General features: G+C 38.5%; 1 protein-coding gene across 1 annotated transcript in view; it reads right to left on the minus strand.

Annotated features, from left to right (window-relative positions):
* The window catches only part of FAR1 (fatty acyl-CoA reductase 1), a 36,887-nt gene that overhangs the window by 11,487 nt on the left and 6,022 nt on the right, over window positions 1-19,378 (minus strand). Inside the window, exons 2-9 of the mRNA XM_032690685.1 lie at window positions 13,766-13,960; window positions 9,857-10,032; window positions 7,729-7,908; window positions 5,847-6,024; window positions 4,827-4,871; window positions 4,583-4,701; window positions 4,028-4,095; window positions 2,424-2,595 (exon numbers count right to left, since the gene is read on the minus strand). Of these exons, the coding sequence (XP_032546576.1) occupies window positions 2,424-2,595; window positions 4,028-4,095; window positions 4,583-4,701; window positions 4,827-4,871; window positions 5,847-6,024; window positions 7,729-7,908; window positions 9,857-10,032; window positions 13,766-13,954 (1,127 nt within the window). The 5' untranslated portion in view covers window positions 13,955-13,960. The remainder of the gene's footprint in view (window positions 1-2,423; window positions 2,596-4,027; window positions 4,096-4,582; window positions 4,702-4,826; window positions 4,872-5,846; window positions 6,025-7,728; window positions 7,909-9,856; window positions 10,033-13,765; window positions 13,961-19,378) is intronic.

Genomic DNA, 19,378 nt, shown 5'->3' on the forward strand with positions numbered 1-19,378 from the left:
ATTTTTCTTACACTGTACACAACAGAGACCTCAGTGTACTCAGACTCAGCAAAGAGAGGGCAGGCTACTGACCATGTGAAGTCAGGTTAGCAGAGTATTTGAATTTTCTTGTGCTATTTTACTAGATTCTTACTACACTGCTCAAGTTTTTCTGCTAAATCATGGTGGAAAAGGTCACATTTTAAATTAAGCCAGCCCTTCTCCACTCAGAACAACATTATACTGAGCTTAAGAATATCCAATAATGTTTCCATGTCTTTAGAAGTTTCTGCTACCTGGTAATTAAAACCATTCTATCAACTGACAGGATGACCACAGCAACAGTAGCACAACCCTCCAGCCCATCAGTTAAAGCAGCTTTTAAAGTACTTTAAGGCAGAAGACTAGAAAAAAGCACAAGAGTAAAGATTTGCCTCAAATTTCCTTCTTATTAAACAACAAGAGTTCCATTAGAATTTAACACCGCATATCTTGCTTGCAACTACATTTATTTATTTGCTTCTACTGTTCCTATTGCAGGCTCCAATTTTTAAATGCTTTAAAAAAAGAGAGAAGAGCACTATATAATGAAAGCTGCCTTCCTGTAAGTGGGCTGGGTATCCAACTTAAAAGCTGTGACTGAACAATAGCTTGTTTTAGTTCAGTCTTCCATCTTTTCTCCAAACTGGAAATCTTGTGCATAATAGGAAACTGATCCACCCACTCTTACATTAAACTACTTAGGAATATTCATATCAGTAAAAATGTATTTTCTATTCTGTGAAGTATTAATGTCACCAATTGTACTACTAGTGATGAAAGTTCTAAATTCCATCTTTGGACATCAGGTAAGAACTTTGGGAACAGCAACAACAAGGTTTAACATTCCCAGTGTTAAAATATAAAACTGCTAGAGTGTCCTAAACAACATGATTATTCATAGCTTTATTCTATTCCCATTGGTCAAATACTTAACAGATTTTCAAAGCCTGACAAGATTCTGGCAGCACTCCCTCACAACCATTTGAAAGCATTTATAGTACAAATATTTTAGGGAATTACTATCAATTTTTATTAAGTATAACTTAAAAAATGCGAAAGAACCTAGAAGCTAGGAACTTTTATGTACAATACCTTCTTTAGAGCTGAAGATCTCACAGCTTTTTAACGTGGGAAGATTACTATGCAGGCACAGACACCTGCCACTACTGTTGCCCTAAGCATTACACTGTTGTGTAGGCTTGGAACAACAGAGCCCAAGGCAGTTTAGAAGTTTTCTCCTACAAACCACTTACACAGCTTCTTTCTACTGATCCAGTGCTAAGTGTTTTACAGAGCTTTAGTCTCCTTGTAAGACAGACCTAGACTACAGGACAGCAAATGAATACTCACTTGTGTTAATACACTGTCACCACTGTGGAGATTTTATAGTCTGAAGACAAATACTTTTGAAAACATAACATAAGCACTGAGTTAAGATCTAACGGCTTGGCCAATCTGAAACAAATTGAAGTGACATCTTATATTCCTTCTACATAATTTAGTTTAGCCTATTTAGCAGAGATATGCCATTTTCACCACTTTAGTTAGGCAAATACTGGTGCAAATATTATAAACTAAACGGAATGTTGAGATGACACAAGCCAACATATCAGATCAGGTCGTATCATCTACACGAATAATCCGCAATTAAAAACTCTGTCTCCCATTCCGTTTTCAGTTTATAAAAGCAACAACAATCCTAATGCAAGCGCCTTCCTAGAGTTTAATGACTGGCTAAGATTCTGATCTGAGATTGATCTTGGACAGCACTTTTGGGGCAGTCATTAATCTCTTCAAAATGCGGCCACTGGATCGTTATTGCTCATACTTAGTAAATGGAGATAGTGCCCAGGCCACGTCTTCTTCACAAGTCTCCACCACCTTGCAGGGCAACATAGTTTCAGCCCTGTCCTTCTTACCCTGGTTTGTGACCCCTCAGTCTCAGCAAAACATCAAAGAAAAATGCAAACACTTTGCACTGTGCACGGTGCAACTGGCTTACAAGGGGCCGATGTGTAAGCTTAAATCCAGGTATCATTACTGCATTCTCTAATGGATACATGCTGAAAAGCATAACCATGTGTTGGGCTGTAGGAAAAAATAAGGATCAACATATTTTTAGTATTTATTATTCAAGAATAAACATCACTTGCTATACATCCTTTAATTCTGTTTACTCAAATCCCCAAACTATCCAACAAAAACCATTTTCATTTTTGCTAGAAAGTTCAAAGTCACTTCGAATTCCTGGACCTGTTCTCAGGAAAAAAAAGGTTGAGTTTTAGTCACAAAACATTCAGGGAAAGAAAAAAAATTTTTTGAAAACCAATATACGTCATAGCGTAAGCACAGCTTTGTTTCAAAGTCAGAGGAACAGAAAAGACAGAGCCAGTCACCATTACCTTGGGCTTCTTCCAGTAATCCTGAGGTAGGTATCATACAGGAATGCTGGGGCCTTATGGCTTACAGCAATCCAGTAATGATATAAAAGGTGATTGGAAGTTAGATTTACATTGGGCCGTCTGAAGGCCTGTTCGAGAGGATTCCTCTTGAAAGTAGAAATTACATGGTATTCTGAGAAGAAAAGTTGCATAACAGCTTCGATAATAATCATGTAAAGCATAATGGTTTCCAAAGAACATTACAGCATACAATTCTACAATTCACAGAAAACAAAACAGTCAAAAGCTCTTAACCTAAAATACTGTTGAACTGGTTCTTACTACAATCAAGAGGTCTTTTATGCCTTCATCTTCAGTATCATATTTTATTGTAGCAGTGTCATATTTTATGGTAGCTTCTCTCTTTCTCTTCCTCTTTCCCTACCTTAGAAGCTGTTGGTTTCGAACACTGACACCAATTTCAGTTTACAAAGCACATAAAGCTATTTAAATAGTCATCTATATCACATGAATAAGGTTATTCCAATCTCTTGTGTGAAGAATTTAAAAACAGACTAAGGATTCTGCAAGCATCTGAAGTGAATTTTAAATGGCATTTTTAAACAACTTATCCAAATTTAAGCATTAAGAAAAAAGCAATTAGGATGGGACTCCATGTGAAACTCCTGATGGCACCTGTAAATTCAGTACGTGACAGATATGCAGAATCTTTAAAAGTTAAGTGGAAATTAGCCTCTCTTTAAATCTTCTAACTTTATGCTGTTGCTATAGACAGTGCTTAAATACCCTGATTAAAACGAGGATATAAGTTTGGTTGAAGGAATAATGCTTGTAACTACAGATACGTATAAAATGGGCAAAAGCAAGTCAAAAGTGTGAAAAAAGTAGTAAAGAGAAATAAAATAGATTACTGAAGTTTACTATGTCAGCCAGCTTATATTGCTATTTATAACAAAAACTATTACAAAGCTGTGGGTAACATTCTAGTTAGGATATCCAGGAGTTGAAAATAGGTAGCCATACTTCCTTAAAAATTACTTTTCCCTGTACATGAAGAGTTGAAGTGTCACGCAGCTGTCTCAAGATTAAAAAAGCCACCTCAACCAAGAATTAACTTAGGGCAAAGAGCTACACAAGGGCAAAACTATTACCATACCTCTCAATTATGCAGATGTACAACCACTTAATTGTGGGCTGTTTATCCATATGTATTTAGTAAGGTTGGCATAACACCCAACATCACCGCTGCTCCTCTGAGCAATGCTTTTCTCCACACACTACCCACATTCTGCAGATTAGGTCAGAGCAGCATCAAACAGAAAAATCAGTTGTCCTATAGTTTAAGTTATAATGGAATAAGAATAATTAAAAAAAAACCCCAGCACAAAATGAAATGGTGATAATGCTGCAGGGGGAGAGGGAGGAGAGAATTAACAACAGAAGATAATGAAAAAGCACTATACACTGCAAAATTGAGAGGTATGGCTACAATACCAGTTTCAACAACAAAAATGCAATATGATCTACTGATTACAGCCTGTGCTTTGATTGTTTGACCTTATTTTTTCTATTAAGACTAATGAGAGAAAATAAACATGGCATACCAACTTCACTCCAGTGGAAAGCGTTGGTGCCACCTGTTGTACAATTATACACCATGAGTTTTCTTGGTCTGGTGGGGGAAAAACGACAAAAGAGCAAGTTAGAAGAAAAACAAACTTTTAAAAACACAGACAACAAAAGACATGCCCAAAGTTATCCTTTCCCTCAACAGCATCTTATACACAAAGCAGAGAGCATCAATCTCATAGTAGATTTCTTTTGCTTTCTGTATCATCTTCCAGTATTTTTCTCCTTCTTTAAGTATTGTATTTCTTTTATTTCAGAGAAGGTGTCAGCTACATTACTGCAGATTGTACTGATTACAAGACCCAGGAAAGAATTCTCAGACAGAGCTTGTACAACAGTATCAATAGATGATGTCTCCCTCTTTGGCATAAATAAGTTACACTTTGAGAGATGAATGCAATCAGAACCTTAGATTCCTTTGTCTTGAGGGAATAGCAGGACACTGACAAGGAGTTCAATAGAAGACTGATTTATTAAACACACAATATAATTTCAAAATATTTAGTACTCTCTTTTGTCATCTGTTATACCTATGAACTCCAGAATACCAGGCTGCAGCCAGTGTAGCATTGATAACAACATCTACTGGAATAAGATCTGCTACTGCATCGTTGGTAGCTCTCATTGTTCGAAGAATTCCTTTTCCTGCCTTAAAGAACAAAACAAAAACAAAAAAAAAAAAAAAAAGAGAGACAGAAGACCCACCAGTAAAATATATGAAGCTTTGTTGCCTTCTAAAAGGAGGGGGGGAAATTAAGTATATTCAATACTTACAGCAATGAAGATACCACTAGGTCCATTGAAGTTATCAATCCAACCCTATTATGAACGGGAGGAGGGAAACAACTTGGTTAGAGGATACTGAAGTCAGCAGGTTCAAGTGAAAATCTGAGAAGTTTCTATAAGTGTAAGGGGTGGAGGTAAAAGAGAATAAAGAGGAGAAAGATATTAAATATCTCTAATTCTTCCATAGCAAAATCTGGCGATGTAGCAAGTTCCTGTGACTCAGATAAGAGATCTACCTGTAGACTCGGTGGTCCTTCAAAGCGAGATGCCAGCTTATTTATTTCTTAGTGAATGAACTGCAGGGCATTGTCCATAAAAATACGTTTATGTTGTAAGTATTCAAGTTTACAAATATCTTTAGACTAGCTTCTGGCAACTCGTTTTTCTCGTTTTTTCCAAGCAGAACACATTCTTGCTCAAATTTAATGACAGTATTTAGACACTATATACTCACTGGTTTTACGTGTACATTGGACATGCTTCAATACGTAGGCAAAGTCAATTATACGAATTTTAAGGGCTTGAGAAGCAGTCTGTCTTGAACTGGAGAAGCTAATCCAACACCAGTCTCTCATACAGGAGGAGGCATATATGCTATACATCAGCACAGCACACAGAACTTATGCCATCCCCCTGCAAAGTTTACACGTTTTGACTAAAAGTCAAAACATCTTTCTGTCCCACAGATCTGTTTTCTTAGTCACCCTTTGCAGCTGTTGATACAACCAGATGAAGATACACAGAATCAGGAAGTAAAAAGTTGACTATTGATTTAATGTGTGAAATAGTATCTCCCATTGTGATACAAATGTATTATCATTCTATGATTGGAGTAATTTACGCCTGAATTTCACACACTGTCTTTGACAGCTTTTGTATCAGTTGTTAGTCAGAAGCAACTAAGACACAACTTCATAGTCTAAGAGATTTTCTCCTACATAAAAAGAGGCTGCCAGTGTGTCCTGCAGTTCACAGGCAAGATGGTCAGGTGAAAACTCGGTGACTTACAGGAAAAGGCTCCTTCCAGCTCGCACCAACGATGGACGGCCTCACAATGGCAATGTTTAACTTTGATGCTTCTTGCTGCACTACAGATTCAGCTAAGGCTTTTGTATAGATGTAAGTATTGGGTCTTTTGCCCAACAGTTTAGGAGTAATATCACTCACTATGTCATCATCCATCCACCTAAAGAAACAAAACAAGAAGTAAGTGTAATTACTGCATGCTGCTTTGCTGGGGGTGTGGGGTGTGAATTCCCAAAGTTACTATGATTGTTTTCTTCTCCTTTAAAGAAAAAGGGACACACAACTAAATGAAGACAAGTTTCTCAGTAAAAGAGAAGATTGTGTGCTCAGTGTCCACTGAAAGAAGCATACTGACATTTACTTTTTTGCCCAAGTAATTCACTTGGTACACACCAACTACAGAGCAAGCAGTACATTCCTTTACAATAATCTGAATTCTATCAACTAAGTTCTCAAACACGAAATGCAGACACAGCAAGTTGGTCTTTGGAACACAGGCTTGCTGCATCATGATCTAGGAGGTGTTGCCATTGCTAAGGAGTCCCAGCTGCATCGTGAGCATCACCTCCACCTTTGCAGTGAGCAGTCACGCACCACCTCTGAAGCAAGCTGGTCACTGTGTTTCTCCCCTTAAATCAGTCAAGTCTTGCAACTTCATCTTGTTTCCCAGTTCATATTAAAACTGTGATAACCTTCAGTCATAGCACACAAACAAAACAGAGATGTACCTCTGGAACTATTGCTACTTTGGTGTTCTCAGTCACGTAGCCACATAAATGGTATTTCTTGTTATTCCCCAAAATTCTGTTACAATCAAAGCAGACATGCACCGGATTCCCTTTGTAATATGAACTGGAGTGGGAAAAGGGGCAGGAAAGCCCAAAAAGGGACAAAAATCTGGTTTTTTGTGTCATGCTCAGCAAGAGATTACTAAGTTTACAAAAGCTTTCCCTCATGAGTTCATAGGACTATTTCAAAATATCTCATTTGAAAGTGTACTTAAAGTCAACATTATAAAAATGATTGGCTCAATGTGAATTCTAGGTGGTACCTCATTTGGTTTTAATGTTACCACTCTTCCACCTATATTAACAAGTTAAAGTAGATGTTTTACTTTTTAATTCACTTTTTTCAGTTTCATACTTCTCTTCCAAGCAGATATTTTGTAGGACAAGAATAGACTGATTAAAGTTGAGACTACTATGTATTACATTACACTTATCCCATATTGCCACCTGCTTCACAGTTTGACAGCTACCTTAGGACAGGTAATATACACAGAAAATAAAGTACAGAAAAAGTAATTTTTCCTCCTCCCATAATGCCCAATTCAATACTAAAAACCTACAGAAAACAGATGTTTAATGTTTGGAGCTCAGAATACCTAACAGAACTACTTCTACAGCTAAGCAATATTATTTCAGTATCTCAGTCTGATCTTGCAATGGCATTTAGGTGGATGTAGTGGCAATTGCTGCTCAAGGGGACTGTCTTAGAGTTTTATCCCCTTCCTTCAAATGCCAGTGTCAGCACACTTGCAGCAGCACAACTTTTTTAATACCCTCTGATTCAGCTCATCATACAGCTGAAAGACTGGCACTCTCAGCACAGAGGAGGCACCATGAGTAGATAAGAGCATCCCTCTCCTTCAGTACCCCTCCACACCTAGCTCAGCCTAAAGCAACCATAAACCTTAATCCATCTCCTTTCCAGGGAAGGGAAGCGTCAGCCATGCTGTCAGACTTACACGACAGCATAAGCTAACTCTTCACCTTTAGGGCTCCTAACCTTTTTTTGGCATTTCATTCCTAGGAAGCAAATGGTTACAGATTACCCAAATAACTTCATAAAACATAACACTTACTCAAGAGAATCTATGAGTTTCTTGGGATCAACAGGAGGTGGGTAAACGACTTCCTCGATCACTTGCCGATTGCAATACGCGTAAGCAGTCGAAACGTGCACAAACACTTCCAGATTCTTCATTCGCTGTGCCAGGAAGAGGAGCTGTTGTGTGGCAATCACATTTAGCTGAACAGCATCTCTATTGATTAAACAGAAACGGGATTAGTAGAAAGCAAGACAAAAGACACGCAAAAAGAAATTAATTCCTAAACGCCTCAGTGATGGATATATAAAGTATTCCTCAATACTCCGCCCTACCCCAAAAAAAAAAAGGAGCATGGACACTGTCCTAACTTCCTGCTTAAAACAGTATACCACAGTCCCAATTCAGAACATCTTTCAATATTCAGAATAATTTTCCTTTTATCCTGTTCTTACCAACATTCTCATGCTCCGTTACCAGAGTGTGAAAGTCAGGAGACCTTTGATCTCAGTCTAAATCCCAGTCCTATGTGTTCCTTAAAATGTGAAGGAAATAATGCAACACAACACTGAGCTGCCACATGATGCGTCTCTGAACTTCTGAGTTCAAGCTGAGTTGGGTCAACAACTCAGAAGAGGGCTAGTAAGCTGGAGACTGTCATCTTCTTGTAGGATGAGGCATGAGGCTCAATACAGGAAGGAAGGGAAAAAAGAGGAAAATAACCAAGATCCACATTTTCATGCTCTAACTTCACTGCTGTTCATCAGAGTGCTTAAGGACACTGTAGGAGAGTAGGTGTATCTCTACAATTCCCACCAGATAACAGCTTGCTGAGCAACTACTATGATTATTTTATACTATTTACACATTCTCTCCAGCCTACAGAACTTGCTATGGGCATCAGTTTTCTTGCACACAGTGTACTAATCAACTAAGTTTCAAGAGTGCAGCTAAGTAACACTTTATCAAAGTCCTTGCAATGAAGTGTTTCATTAACAACAAAAAAATTAGTTCCCCCAAACAATCACTAAGTTCCAGACTGCATTATCACATGTTATTACTAAAGAGGGTGACAAGAAAGGGGGAACACTATCCCAAAGCAATTAACATCAATGGAAACTAATTAGTTTTGGGGCTTTTTTTTAGATATTGTTCTCAGTCTTCACTGCCTCTTTCAACAAATCAAAGGAAGGAGTTCATAATCAGAGCTGTGAGCACCACTTTTTCTACTTCTTATTCTTCTCTTTCTCCCTCTGTATCTACTTCTCCCTGTTCCCTTCAAGGCAAACCTCTACTCCTAATAAAGGACTTTTTAAAGACAGGGAGAACAGCTGAGCAGTATTTAATCTCCTGTTTTTCTCATTAGGTATGAGAGCAAGTGCTTGAACTTCCCCCACCCAACTTTTCTGGCAAAACTGTATCCTCTGAAAATGTGCATTCCCCTTCTAACAAGGAAGGTTGAAGGAACAGTTTGTGTTGCCCTTCACACACCAGGAAAAACGTTCTAACATTACTTGGGAGCACAGTGCATAAAGCTACAGCATGTGTGTATCCTCTCTGCCCATCCCTGAGAGCAGAGCAACACATGATGTTTGGAAGACTCAGAACAGCAATATGTTCTTAGTCTCTTCAACAGCTTCCCTTCCAAAAGGCTTCAAAATCCAGGCACAGGGATTTTAGTTAAAAAAAAAAAAAAAAAAAAACCAACCCAAACCAAACCCAACCAAGCAACCAACAAAAAAAACCCAAAAATTAACCAACCAAAAAAAACCCCACAACCAAACAAATCCCACAAACCACCCCCCCTCCCCATCAAAACCTCAGGGGCTAATTTATTTAGTTTCTCAGTGTTAATAATGGATGTCTTTTTGCCTAAAGCTTTAAAAAGACACACATTTTTCCATGTTGAATAGTGTAATTCTAACCTCTGGCAAAGCAGATCTAAATAATATTGCTTCCATCTTCTGAAGAAGAGCAAAGGAAAATCCAAAAGCTTTGGTGGACCTTATATAACATCATGAAATTGCCCAAGCACACAAATATCAGAGCACATGAGGTAGCCTGACAGGCTGAATATGTGCAAGGTTGTGCAGACACCTGATTCACCCCTCCCTTGGAGTACCACTGGTTTACTAGAGCAGAGTAAACAGAATTTTAGACTCACCTTAGTGTTTCATTGAATCTGATTGTAGCAGCACAATGAAATACAATATTAATGCACTCTATAAGTTTTTCCTTGATTGGTTCACTAAGGTCCAGGTCAGGCTGTGTAAGTTCACTCATAACTACTATTATTTTTGCTTTGAAGTCTGGTTGCTCCTCTCTCAACCTGTCAAAGAGCTGTCAAAAACAACAAGATTAAAAGCTCAGAGAAGATAAGAGGTAAAAGTGAAGAAAAATCCCGTATTTTCTGCCTATACCTCCTTGGTTCTCAAGATCATCAGTAAGTTAGAAAAGCTTGCTGGTAATATCATAAGAACATGTTACTGACTTCTCATGAACACACTCAGTGATGGAGTCATGCACACTTTATCCCACACAGTGAAAGCAGTATTGCACATGTTGTACAGAAGTAAGAGGACTTCAATTTGCACTAAATATTTTTTTAGTACTCATCCCAATCCTTAAAACCAAAGCTCTGTCAACATCAGATAAAAGAAGGAATGGTCTCTATTAGACACCAGGACTCAAAGAAATTTTAAGTAGCAGTCTAAATACTGTAATCTCTTCTCTTTCAGACGGAAAATGAACAGTCTGCCCACTTCCCAAGCTTGATAAAAGCTATTCAGATTCTTATAGATTTGCAGGAGCCATGCTGGATTATAGTTCTAGAAAACTTTCATCAAGATTTAAAAATTTCCAGTTATTTAAGAAATGCTATCCTCGAATTATGCCAGTTTTGGAGAACTTCCAGATTACTAAAAGATAAACCAAAAAAGAAATTGTTTCTCTGGCGAGCTAAAGGAAAAGAGGCATAAAATGTTAGAACACCTGATCAAGTCTTATAAAATTGTTCAACTATTCTCACTGAAAAAATCTCACCCATATTATATTCCATCATATATTCCCCTCATAAATAACCAGGGTCTAACCATGTGGGTTAACACACAGATGACAATTCTTGCCTCATCATATTTACACTCGTCAGTATGCAAATTTTCCTGAGCAACACAGTACTGTGGGAATAAAACACATTTGAAAGTTGTACCAAAGCAGATCCCTCTTCTCTAATTGCACAGGGGCCAATATCTTAGCAACTGCTTCAACACCAGTCAACTAAATTGTATTAAAATCAGAGCAGCACCTCCAACCACACAGTTACACCAAATGCAAATAGCCAAAAGACACTTCCTCACAGAAGGAAGCTAATTAATTTTAAACTATAAATTAAGCCACCTGAAGGTGCAGTTTCACAACATTTAGGGCAAAATAAGTTTATACTGCTACCAAACAGACTGGTCCTTCCCTTAACTTCTTTACTTTTGCACTGCTTCTCCTGCACTGGCAACAAGAAGCCCCATGGCTGTGTGACCACACCAGCTGTGGGTCCAGCTCTTTTTCTGTGGATATATTTTCTGCCCCAACCATGGGCTAGTGCAGCTCACTGTGTGGCCACCTGAAGTAGCAGAGGTAATGCTAGAGTGAGAACATGGGACATCTCCAGTTATAGACTAGAGCTATTGCCTGGACTTGCCAAACATGACACTTCATATTATGGGACAAAGCTGCCAAGACTGCATTTAAAGCCTCAGGAATTCTTAGGGGTACAGCAAACAGTGCTTACCTAAGGGCAGGAAACTTTCTGTCATTTTGAAAAATAAGCCTGTTATGTTTTAAGTTGGAACGACAGTGCCTGCCTCCAGGGAACTGAAGGAACTGCCTGTTAACCATCTTAATGTGCTGATATGCATTATAATCAAAAAGCAGTCCCACAAATGAGCTCTTAAAGAGCCAGTTTGGTACTTTTCCTATGTCCATCACATCTGTTCTGCCCCTTTTCAGATCCATAGTCATACAGTATTCCTACACACCTCACACTAGCACTGACACCAGTACAAAGGAGAACCAGAAGAAACACCTAGAGCACATGTAATAGATATCTAAAATTAACAGATTAATTAGATTAAAAATTAATTAGGTGCCTGAACTCCAAAGGAAGTAGAAACCCCAACATTTTTGGCTATTTGCAGCCAAAAATTTATTTCAAATATCTCGTTCACCCCTTTAGTTTTAAACTCTTCAAGAAACAGAATCTTCAAGCATCTCTAGAACACTTATTGAGTCCAATCAAATTCTGAAAAATTACAGGCAGGGCCTTTGCAACAGGACAGCTCTGTCAGACAACAGATCTTATTAAAATTTCCATGGTCTTCTGTGAGAATCTTAATGACATTAATGGCACCTAAACTACAGACTTTTGACCTTATTTGCCTAATCATTTGATGAAGACAGAACAAACACGTGGCCCTACCTACATCTCTCCATAGATGCAAAACACCCTCCCTTTATGTCCTTACTTGTGGGACTCAGATGCAGGACTACCTCAAGCAGTACTTCTGCTGTGAACCTGCTCCAGCAGTAAGTGCTCACCAAGACTCAAACCTCATCACATTGTTATCTCAGCAGGAGCTGGTACAGACTACAAGCAGACTTGGACTCAAATTTAAAAGCCTTTCACAAGGCACAGGTTTCCTAAAAGCTACAATGAGGATTAAGTCTAGTTTAAGTCAGTCCACACTACTCCTACTCCTCTCCTTGCCCAGATACTCCCCAATTTGGGTAATAGTGTATACAAAGAGTGGATTGAGAAATTTTTCCTTTCTCATCTCAGTTTAGTCTGGAGATCTTTTCCTTGTTTCAGGACAGTGGCAAACCGAGACATTTAAGTAGAGAGAATGTGTGACTGAATTTAGGACAGAACCCCCCTGTAACTCATTCTGTTGTATTCTGTAACATTGCACAGGACTGCAAGCAGATGCTTTTGAGCAATGAGCTACAGTTTTGACATAGCTACAGAAAATAATTTACTAAGGGCACAGCCATCCCCATATCTGCTGCAATCCTACCTAGTCAGAGTTGTAGAAATTCATTGCCTTACTTTAAACAACTTACTCCTCCTAGCCTACGTGCAGTCATATTTTGTTACTGGTTCCCTTTTAGCATCTTCTAAGCACACACTTTGTACAGGCTACATTGCATCTCAACATATTTCCTAAGCCTGAAAAATAAAACTGCTGACTCCCGCGTACCACAAGAGAAAGACCTAGACAGAAATAAACAAACTCTGCTTTAGCAAAGTTCATGCTGGAAATCTCTCCTCTTTCTGTTCACCTTTTTCATCGTGAACAGGATACTCTCTAGTAGAAAGATGGGCAACAACAATGGGTGGTTCTGCGTGTAGTAAGAATGCCCAGCCTGATATTAAGGTAATGAGACTTTTCAGGAGCAAAGTATTCGACCCAGACTGCACAGAAATCATTTAGATAGCCATTTTAATAGTGCCACAGTGCATTTCAGTGCCTTTCTAGTTGTCACAGGTTGACTAACAGAGATCTACAGATAGAATCTACTAAGACAAACATCCTTTTTCCATTTACAAACATAAGTTCCTGTTGAGATCACGTATTCTTGCTTACTGGTAGATCCAACATCACATTCCAGAAAAAAACCCACTATGCCTCATCTTACAGAAAAGAAAATACAAAGAGTAAAAATGATTTGATTGCTATCTGGAGGGTCTCAACCCCCTCTTACAACTGCCAGCCCACCGCCTCTTGTACTTTATATTTTCTTAACAAGCAATAACACAGTTTTTTACTTCTCAACTGAACATCCTCCTCCTGAATTAAATACAGGATAATTTTCAACTACTGGTTTTGCTAGAGACTAACAGCTTGAAAGTCAGCTATAGAAGTACTGCCAGGTCTTGGATTTTATATTTCTGTTAGAACAAAAAGAAAAACAACACTTAACAATAATAGTTTGCTTTAGACAAACTGAAGCTGTTCTCAAAATGAAATGGGAACATTATAATGAAGGACAAAAACATACTTTGTAAGCATATGACACATACCTTACAGCTGGTAATTTCTTCTATTCGTGCTTCAGGTGTCTGCCCTGCTTTGTTTCTTACCAGTACATACACTGCTTTCACTTTAGGACAGGATCTCAGTAGCTTTTCCAGAAGCACTTTTCCCATGAAGCCTGTAGCTCCTGTCAGGAGGACATTCTTTCCTTCATAGAATTCAGGAATGGAAACCATTATGACCTTTACAAAAGTTAAAAACAAAAGCATGTTAAAGAATTTACAGTTCAGATTTGCAGAAGATCAAAATAAACAGCACAGAGGTAACCATTCAATCTCATACCTGAAAGAAATGCTTAACAGGCTTTTTTTTTTTTTTTAACCTATAACCAGTACTAAAAGCTGTCTTTTTTCATCACATTCCAAAATACTCCCACAGGGTCACTACAGTCATTCCAGATAGTCTTGCAAACTGCTCCTGTTAACAATGTTTTAAGGAATGAGACGCCCACTGAGTCAGGCAAATGGCTCAACTTCAGTCTATTTTTACCCCTAATGTGCAGGGTCCTTTACCACTGCAAGTGGCTGTTCCATGTAAACTAAAGGTCGTATCATTAAAACTCAATCACAAGTAGACACTTCAAATAGGATGACAGAAGACAGGGAGCCAGGGATCTCAACTGCTGGCCCTGGAATTTTGACTGTGTCAGCAGAGTCCCCTGTCAGTGTTAGGCTGAGCCTTACTGCAAAATTGTACTAGGCCAGAGAGAAGGTTGGTATGAAATCTGGTGGGTTTATACTGATTACAAAAACCCCCATACAGTTTCACAGGTAGAGTTTTCCAAATTTTTCATCAGTTAAGTCTGTTGGGTTTTCTTGTCCCCAAATAAGTCACTAGAATTCTCACACAAACTAAGATTTGAGTTAGCCACAAATACACCTTCTAATAAAATGAAGGGCAAGGGATTATTACTCAAATCCAGCATACAGCTCAAAAGTGTTGAAAGTTTTGCTTTAATTAGGAAGTTAACTATGAGAATTATGATTTCTTTCCTGTCCCTTAATCAATCACTTGAAAATTATGTATGAATCTGGTTCTCACAATAATATGGTCTTTGGACCATATTATTCCATCTCTAGGACTCACTCTGTGTCATTCCTTTAAGTTTGATACACTGACATCTTTACTGTAACTCTTTACCAGCTTACTTTTACTGTAGAAGACTGTAGCATATGGATACAATCCCACCATGTTTTACCCATCTTTCTAATTAGACTTATAAAAATACTAAGCTGGATGTCTAATTATAATCCTCCTCTATACAGCAGTTCCCCAAAGCCTTATGACCAAAACACCACCAAAAGGGACAGATCCAATAAAACCATGGTACTAAAAAAAAAAAAAACCAACAAAAATGAGTCTCTTTGAACACAGATGGAGTGTTTTTTGAGCAAATAAGAATTACAACACCGAATACCTAAGCAGGATGAGAGCCTTTCTTCACCTACCACCCAAGAATAAAGGTGTAACTTCTAAATACACTCAGTTCTTTTGAAACAGTAGATTACTGCAAGCAGGGACTTATCAGGCAATACACAAGATGTATGTTAGGAGTGAATAACAGGCTTAATTTGTACTGTTTGCCTGAAAAAGTAAGTAAATACTTTTGGAACACCTGTCAGGGATCTGTCATATTAAACCAACTGTGCTCTGCTTTTCATGTGCTTGTATCACAAGTGTCTGAACAAGTCTTAAATGATCACTTGCTAAAAATGAGTTACTACCTGCACAAGTCCTAGTTTCACCAGCCTGGATGTAAAGTCTTAAGTCCAAATCTTATTTTGATCCTCTTCTTTGACAAGGTTACTAGTAATAACTGCTAAGGGGATACAGTAGCAAGTTTAGAGTGGAACAAGCCCTATTATTTTCACTGGCCACAGTACATCATCCAAAACTGTTTCTTTGAAGGCTGACGAGACTGAAAGAAGTGGGTGAAGGGAAAAAGCTATTCATATTAAACCACTTTTGCCACACGGTTAAGAGATTTTAATGCAAATTTAAAAGCACACCTCCTGCCACAAGCACGGAGAGCAAGTCACAGCAGGCTTATGAGTCATTCTTTCCTGTTCTGGGTAAGATACAGGTCACAACTAATGCTCTCTACTATTCAGGTATGCCTTCCCCATAACTTTTGTTTTTCTGGTCTTTGCATACACCATTCAACTCCTAAAAATCTGCATGATTGTTCCCATATACAGGACATGATTTCAGTTCCCTCAAAAAGGGAGGAGAAAACTCATGCAGTCACTATTGCAGCTATTTCATCACCAAGATTCGGCTTTATTATAGCTCCTCATAATCTTCTCACCAATTTACCTAACTAGCCATAATTAGTATTTTTCACCCCTTAAGACTCTAGGACAGTATCAAATGCCATCCATTCACCCATCCCTCCTCAAAAGAAGACTTAATCCTACTTCTGACATAATGCCATATCCTCAGTCTGCAGACCTGGTGGTCAGACAATCTTTGGCCACTTACACACAGGAACCTTGCTACAACACCCAGGACAAGGGCTGTGGTCCAACATCTGCCTCTAAAAGCTAAAGAATGAAAAGTAATGCTGCCAGTGGAAGTATCTGTGTTGTTACAGTCCAGCTTTTTAGGTAACTGAAAAACTTGACAATGTTTAGGGTCACATGATGTAAAGAAAACTGGAAGCTAGAATAGATCAGAAAGTTTCAGTTATTTCTGACCACATTCCTTTGAGTACGAAGCTGATATCAGATCAAAAATAATTCTATTATTCCCCTGAAACTCTTACAGAACACCAGACCTACAAAACTTTGACATACAGAGCTATGATGAAGCACAATGATGAAATGGGGTCAGTTAAAAAACCACAAGCATACATAAATATTCACATTCACACTTGAGAGACAGCATCACTTCTACATCTGCAGGCTAATATTCTACCTTTTTGTTTTAAGGATTGAGAAATCCTTCCTTTGAGAAAGTCTCAACCCCCTTTCCCTTCACCCTGTTCTCTGACAACTAGACTCCGTGGAATGGGGAAAAATACCAATTTTCCACATTGAGTTTGTTTCCTATTTCCATTCCTCTGGAAGATTCTAGCTAGAAAACAGAATTGGTGACCTTTTCCAGAAGCACACATTGCTGCCAATGTTACAGCAATAAACACTGGGATGGTGAGGGAACTGTCTAGAAGCACCAAATTGGAATTAAGGTTAAATACCACACATGGAATCTAGGTGCAAACAGTCAAAGCCTGAAACCAGCAGCCTATGTTTTGCTCTGTTAGAAAGAAAGTTTATCTCAACCACAGGGAAAGAAGAGAATGTTCCCATTCTCCACCTACCTTTCCCTGCCTTCTCCAAGAATGCATCTCCACGTGCCAGTTAGCATAGCATTGCTGGCAACTCCTCATTTCAAACTCAGGAGGGACTTACCCCACAGACAGAGTATATTACCTGCAATACCTCTTAAAGTTCTTTATGGCAGCAAATTACAGAAAAACTATATAATAATTCTGTTACTAAATAAAACATTCAAGAAACACATGTGGTTCCTATTGGAAATTTAGTTTGGCCTCTAACACCTTAACAAGCTGGAGTAGGTGCAGAAAAAAATAACTCTCTTGCAAGATAACGTAGCAAAACCAAATTTAACATTGTAAGGTTGTTAAGTGTCAGCAATCACTGTATCTATTTTTGAGTACAATTTGTTTTATGTTTACAGTAGCTGAATTATACTGTTAACCAGCAATACATATTGTCACCAGTTATCCAACCACTTGCTAACAGCTACCACCTCTTCAAACACAGACAGACAACTTCTACCAAAGACAAAATTGTCTAATGCACACTTTGGAATATCTAAACCCCTCTTCCACAGATACTTCTTTGAGCTAATAGAAAATAAGAGTCAAGAAAAAAAAGAAATCTGACAGTTGGAAGGATTAATAAGAGATCTGTAAAGGATTCTTGCTCTAGAACAGAAATTATCAAAATTACCGGATTATTCGTAGGTATAAACAGCCTTCAGTAGATGAAATTTATGTTAAGCTGCTACAGAGCAGCTGCTGCCAGGATTCTTCTGAATGCACAGGTTCAGGGCTAAACCCTCGGTGACACTTTGAAGATTATGCTTATGTGAAGGGTGCTGTCCTTTGATAGATCAAGAGCTCATAAGCACGTCAGCATAAAAAAAAAAAAAAAAAGGAAAAAAAAAAAGAAAACCAAACCAACACTCCAGGATCCTAGCCAACATTCCCCATCTTGTAAAAAATTCTCATGTCCAGGGCTGAGCAAGTGCTATTATGGAGCAAACAACAGCGGCTCTGTTTGCCTCCAGAGCTACTGCAGCAATATTTAACTCACAGCTTCAGAGGGCTCTGACTCTCAAAACAAGGACGATTCTGTTTTTAACAGGATAATGATCAATTCTCAGATTTGTCCCAACACAAATCAAGATGCTTAAAGATGTGCTTTCCAAGTGCCAGGAAGGCCTGCTGCAGTTCCACTGAATGTTTAAATGCTAAATCCAGCAACCAGAGCGTGTGCATGCGTGTCCTTGTTAGAGATTAAATGGTCTGTCTTCTACTTTATCACTGACAAACATTAGGTCAACAACATGCTCCCTCCAAATTCAATCCTATTGAGATTATCGCTCACAGGAAATAGAAAATGTGCATTTCCCAACCTCTCAAACGTCAGCAACAAGCCACAAGGTCCTGCAAAAATACAGCCCAACAAACCAACTTCCCCCTTCCCTCTGACAGCTCGAACCCAGTAGTAGCAGCAGTACAGCAGAAAAGGGTCTAAAAGTAAAGTGGTAAAAGCATTTTGCTTATGTACATTCAAAAGATGAAATCCATCTAGACACCAAATCTGAATGCACCAAGTATTTTTAAACACCACATACACACACCACTGCATCCACATGAGACAAAAATCATCACAGAAGTCCCTCATATAGAGCTTCAATTGCCACATTGTAAGGACACTACAGCAAGCCAAAAAAAAATAAATCTGTAGGAACTGGAGAGATTCAGTCAACAAAGGAAGTAATATTTAACTCATCTAAACAAGGTTACTGCCAGAAAGACAAGTCTGGGTCATGTCATATCATATCATCATGTCTCATTACATTTGGTGCCTTGTTTCCACAAAAGTAAATCAATGAATGCTATCAGCAGAATGTCCACATTTTCTACCACCACAAGGCCCAATGACCTGCCCTATCTCACCAATACCTACCCAGCATATCACCAAAGGATCACAGTCTGTTTGTCTTCATGGTCCAAGGTTACATCCATTGGGAAACCTTATCTGTGAAAGATACTGATCTAAAAGTAGAGACTGAAATGATGAAACTGATTATTTCCTGTTGTAAACTGCTTTTGGTGCAAGATAACCTTACAGCATACCTATTTCAAACTTCACAATCACGTGGAAGATTTGGGATTCTTCCCATAGCTAGCAGAGAGACAAGCTTTATCCATGATTTAGACTTCACCAACATTCTTATCTATACTCTGCAAGGGCACTTTCTTCCTAGTTGTAAGCCACGGTGCCCTGTGGGACAAACCTGCCAAGAAAATTTAACATATCTCCAGGAGCTGGAAAACACATGTCCAG

Source organism: Chiroxiphia lanceolata, chromosome 6 (genome assembly GCF_009829145.1).
Source record: "Chiroxiphia lanceolata isolate bChiLan1 chromosome 6, bChiLan1.pri, whole genome shotgun sequence".
Taxonomy (NCBI): Eukaryota; Metazoa; Chordata; class Aves; order Passeriformes; family Pipridae; genus Chiroxiphia; species Chiroxiphia lanceolata.